General features: G+C 38.9%; 1 protein-coding gene across 5 annotated transcripts in view; it reads right to left on the minus strand.

The window, feature by feature from the left end:
• Nucleotides 1-4,529, minus strand: part of xrcc1 (X-ray repair complementing defective repair in Chinese hamster cells 1) — a 19,793-nt gene that overhangs the window by 9,315 nt on the left and 5,949 nt on the right. For all 5 annotated transcript variants that reach the window (XR_001761008.2, XR_003051551.1, XM_025061725.1 and 2 more), the window contains 5 exons: nucleotides 3,715-3,792; nucleotides 3,389-3,512; nucleotides 3,134-3,243; nucleotides 2,382-2,541; nucleotides 2,059-2,284 (listed from right to left, as the gene is read on the minus strand). Coding sequence is in view for 3 of the 5 variants with exons in the window: in XM_025061725.1 (XP_024917493.1) it covers nucleotides 2,059-2,284; nucleotides 2,382-2,541; nucleotides 3,134-3,243; nucleotides 3,389-3,512; nucleotides 3,715-3,792 (698 nt within the window). In the remaining 2 variants the exon portion in view is untranslated. The remainder of the gene's footprint in view (nucleotides 1-2,058; nucleotides 2,285-2,381; nucleotides 2,542-3,133; nucleotides 3,244-3,388; nucleotides 3,513-3,714; nucleotides 3,793-4,529) is intronic.

Below are 4,529 nucleotides of genomic sequence, written 5' to 3' on the forward strand. Positions count from 1 at the left end.
TAACAATTGTTGTTGAGCATCTTCTAATTGTGATAACAGAGTTAAACGTCATTGTTGGCTCCCACTGTGCTTCAGTTCTGTACCATGTGATGCGCTGTGTGGTTTGGCTTTACATAATCGGTTCGAGGTCAGTTAGTACAACCAGAAGTAATACATAAGGCGCACTGAGTTATAAAGCGCACTCTCGATTTTGAGGAAATCAAAGGATATTAAGTGCGCCTTATAGTACGGAAAATACGGTACTGTAGATCTGTGTGTGTGTGACAAAATCATGGCAGTCCCTATTTTTTTTCTGACGTCATCTGGAATTGGCCTCAGCTTTCCTGGGCCAATATGTTGATTAATTCACCCAGTCAGAACAGGAAACCGGAAAGTCAAAAGTAAATTTTTAAGACTAAACACCGTGTGCTTTTGGAAACCCCTTGATGTAAAATTATGTTTTCCTTTTCTGAGGCTGTATGATTTCCACTTCATTCATTTATTAAGATTATAGAGGAAAACACACACTGGGTGGTTTATATATACACTATATTACCAAAAGTATTGGCTCACCTGCCTTGACTCATACTATGAACTGAAGTGCCATCCCATTCCTAACCCAGAGTTCAATATGATGTCGGTCCACCTTTTGCAGCTATTACAGCTTCAACTCTTCTGGGAAGACTGTCCACAAGGTTGAGGAGAGTGTTTATAGGAATTTTTGACCATTCTTCCAAAAGCGCATTGGTGAGGTCACACACTGATGTTGGTCGAGAAGGCCTGGCTCTCAGTCTCCGCTCTAATTCATCCCAAAGGTGTTCTATCGGGTTCAGGTCAGGACTCTGTGCAGGCCAGTCAAGTTCATCCACACCAGACTCTGTCATCCATGTCTTTATGGACCTTGCTTTGTGCACTGGTGCACAGTCATGTTGGAAGAGGAAGGGGCCCGCTCCAAACTGTTCCCACAAGGTTGGGAGCATGGAATTGTCCAAAATTGAACTGTCCAAAATGTTTTCCATGAAGCTCTCTGCGTACTGTACATGGGCTAATCTGAAGGTCACATGAAGTTTGTAGCTCTGTAGCAATTGACTGTGCAGCAAGTCGGCGACTTGCTTGATTTTATACACCTGTGGCCAGGCCAAGGGATTAGGACACCTGATTCTGATCATTTGAATGGGTGAGCGAATACTTTTGGTAATATAGTGTATGATGGGGATGACTCTACATACAAATGGGAGATTGACCGCCTGGAGACCTGGTGTAGACTGAACAACTTAGAGCTCAATGCCCTGAAAACACAGGAGATAGATAGTGGACTTCAGGACGAACCCGCCCACATTACCCCTGGGTGATTCCCCTGTTCATCATCACCACTCAGGACCTTAAATGGGAGCTAAACATCAGCACCCTCATCAAAAAAGCACAACAGAGGATGTACTTCCTGAGGCAGTAATTGGCTACAAACCTTCTCTACAGTATCTGTACACCACCAGAACCCTAAATGTGAGCAAAAAAGATTGCGCCTGACTCCTCTCACTCCAGTCACAAACTCTTTAAGGTGCGCTCCCTCTGGCAGAAGGGTTGCGGTCCTCTTAAACCAAAAGCTCTCACCGCAAAAACAGCTTTTTTTTTTTCCCCCATCTGCCTTTGGCCCTATCCACAAACGGAAAGACTCTCACTGACCGTCCCCATCCACCCACACACACAGACCTCCTTCCGTCAGCCAGAACCAATTAGATAATTTGAGAATGGGTCATCCAAAATAACAATGACTTAAAATATGCTGCCATGGCAACAAAGGAGTAAATAAGAAGTCCATTAAGGTTATGAATGGGTGTGGCCTGTCTCCAGACCTAAAGACCTACAGAAACTATGCTAAGGAAAGCACACGCAAACATACTGATAAACATCTAATAAAATGTATTGTAAGTGACTATAGTCTTTTGAAAACATTTTAAACACAAATTACATTCAAATGGCTAATAGTGTAAGAGTATTGTTTTCAAAATAAATAAAACTATGCACATAAAATATGCCTTTTTGAGATTTCATAATCAACTTATAATTGCCAGTACTTACATGAGGTGAGTTGAGTCTGATGTCCAGTCAGGCTGGTATTTGGCTCCCATATTTAGTGCCTTTTCTCTGAGCTCCCCTCTGAATGGGTTTTGGAAGCCACTCAGTACAAACACTACACCCTCCATGATCCGGTTGAAGGGAACTTGCTGCATAACCTGGGATTTCCCTTCTTCAGATTTAGATCGACTCTTAATCTTCTTGTCCGAAGACTTCTCATTTGGAGGACCTTAAGGTAAAACACAGAAAATTAGGTTTTATGTTTATGTAAAATGTATTTTATATTTGTATTGGATATTTTAACCCACAGGGTATTCCCATGTTACCTTTTGTAGCACTGAGACGGGGTGTGGTGGGTGGACATGACTTGTTTTGGGGGGTTGCTTTTCCCTCTGGTGAATTAACTGGGCCAATATTCATAAGATGAGGTGGTCCAGAAACAGACTGCTGACCTTTGCTAAAATCAAATTTTCTTTTTGTTGGAGTCTTTGAAAAAAAAAAAAAAGAAAAAACAATGAGAAGAACAATGCAAGAATAGCAATGAGATAAACCATATAAAGCAGGGGTATCAAACTCATTGTGGTTCAGGAGCCACATACAATCTAATGAGATGTCAAGCTGAACAGACATTATATAACATAACATTACATAACATAATTACCTATAAATAACAGAAAGTCTGTCTTTTCTACCTTTGATTTCACACAATAAAGCACATTAGATACATCTATATATTTAGTGAATATATAACTTTAGAAAATATTTCCTGAACACAAAGTGTTTGTGTGTTTTGTTTATTTTTTAAAATTCATTGAATGGGCCGCTTTTGGCCCACGGGCCGTATGTGAATCCCCAGATATAAAGGTAGTGCCAAGAGTCATATGAAAACTCTAGGAAGGAGCCAACAGATGTGCTAAGGCTACTTACAGTATATCCCAAGCAAATAGCAAATGCAGACCAACCTGAGGCAGAGGCTAATTTTCCCATACAATCAGTTGCCCAAAAGGGAATACGGTTACAACTTCAACACACAAACAGCGGAACATCTCTTGTGCTTATTTCTAATTATTTTAAGTACCTGTGTTGGTGTAGAAGTGATGTGTGAGGGAGCTTGGCTTAAAGAGTGAGAGGTGCCACTGGACTGCAGGGCAGCAGCAGCATACGTCAATTTCGTATTTTGAGGGGAAACTAAGGTGCAACTCAAAAGACAATGAATTAGAGAAAAAGCATTATGATAAAACATCAAACTTAAGGTAAATTCAGATTTTATTTCTACCTTAAAAAGGTAAAAAAAAAAAAAAACCTACTCATCAACTCATGTACATGGACTTACCCTTGAGTGAAGTACCCATTGTTGTTGAACTGTCACGACCTGAGAAGAGACTGCCTGGGTGCAGACTAGTTGATATAGATGGAGGCTCGTCTTTTATTTTGAACTGACCCAGCCTGGTCAGTTTCTGACAGAAAAGAGAGTCAAAACCACAGCCATGACATGAGGGGACCAACTGAAAACATTTTTCTGTCTAAAAACACACTCATAATAAACACTGTGTGCTTCTTATAAAGAATTAAGAATTAATTACCAATCATAAACTATCCATCTATGGTTACCCTTATATATAGTATATATACACACAACTAAAGCTCTGCAATACTTACTGGAGAGGATGTTGGAGGTGGATCATTTTTATCGGGAGGTGAATGAAACTTGACAAATGCCAGTCCGTACAAGATATTCTGAAAAAGTGCATTCATCCTTAATTGAGTTTTGACTTGCGGTAAATATGCTTTTTACGATTGTTTCATTCCAAAGTACCCAATTCTGACAATTCTACACAAACTACTACTAGACATGTACTATACACAGCCATGCACACTAGGGCTGGGCAATTTAACACATTATTAGCATGTTCAGGGATGCAGGGTAACGGTGGCTAGATGCTTATGGAAGCGGACTTGGATCCGGATGGTTTCAGGTTCAAGTCCATTTAATTTGCTCAATTATTAACGCTAAGAATTATTTTAACATGCATTAACCAATTTATTCAAATATTTATAAGATTATTATAAATGTCTGTTGCTTATCGGCTTTCATTTTGTAAATCTGTTGCCTACTGCTGCGGCACTCGGAAAAGAAGACCTTTTGCAAAACCCTGCCTGCAAACCTGTCATTGTCCAATCATATATCCCAGCAACCATGTAAACAACATCCTTCAAACTGGACCTCAAGCAAAATGGTGAGGCGATGTGCCTAAATTATTCGACAGATCTTAAGAAATAATTGTTTATTTTAATTTTAGATTAACATGTACAGTATGTATGTTACAGTTTATGTAACACATAACATAAATAATAAATAATAATGTAATAATGTAAACACACAAATACATGCATATATATATATATATATATATATATATATATATATATATATATAAATAAAATATATATACACATATATATATATATATACA

The sequence above is a fragment of the Cynoglossus semilaevis genome, chromosome 13, assembly GCF_000523025.1.
Source record: "Cynoglossus semilaevis isolate Cse_v1.0 chromosome 13, Cse_v1.0, whole genome shotgun sequence".
Taxonomy (NCBI): domain Eukaryota; kingdom Metazoa; phylum Chordata; class Actinopteri; order Pleuronectiformes; family Cynoglossidae; genus Cynoglossus; species Cynoglossus semilaevis.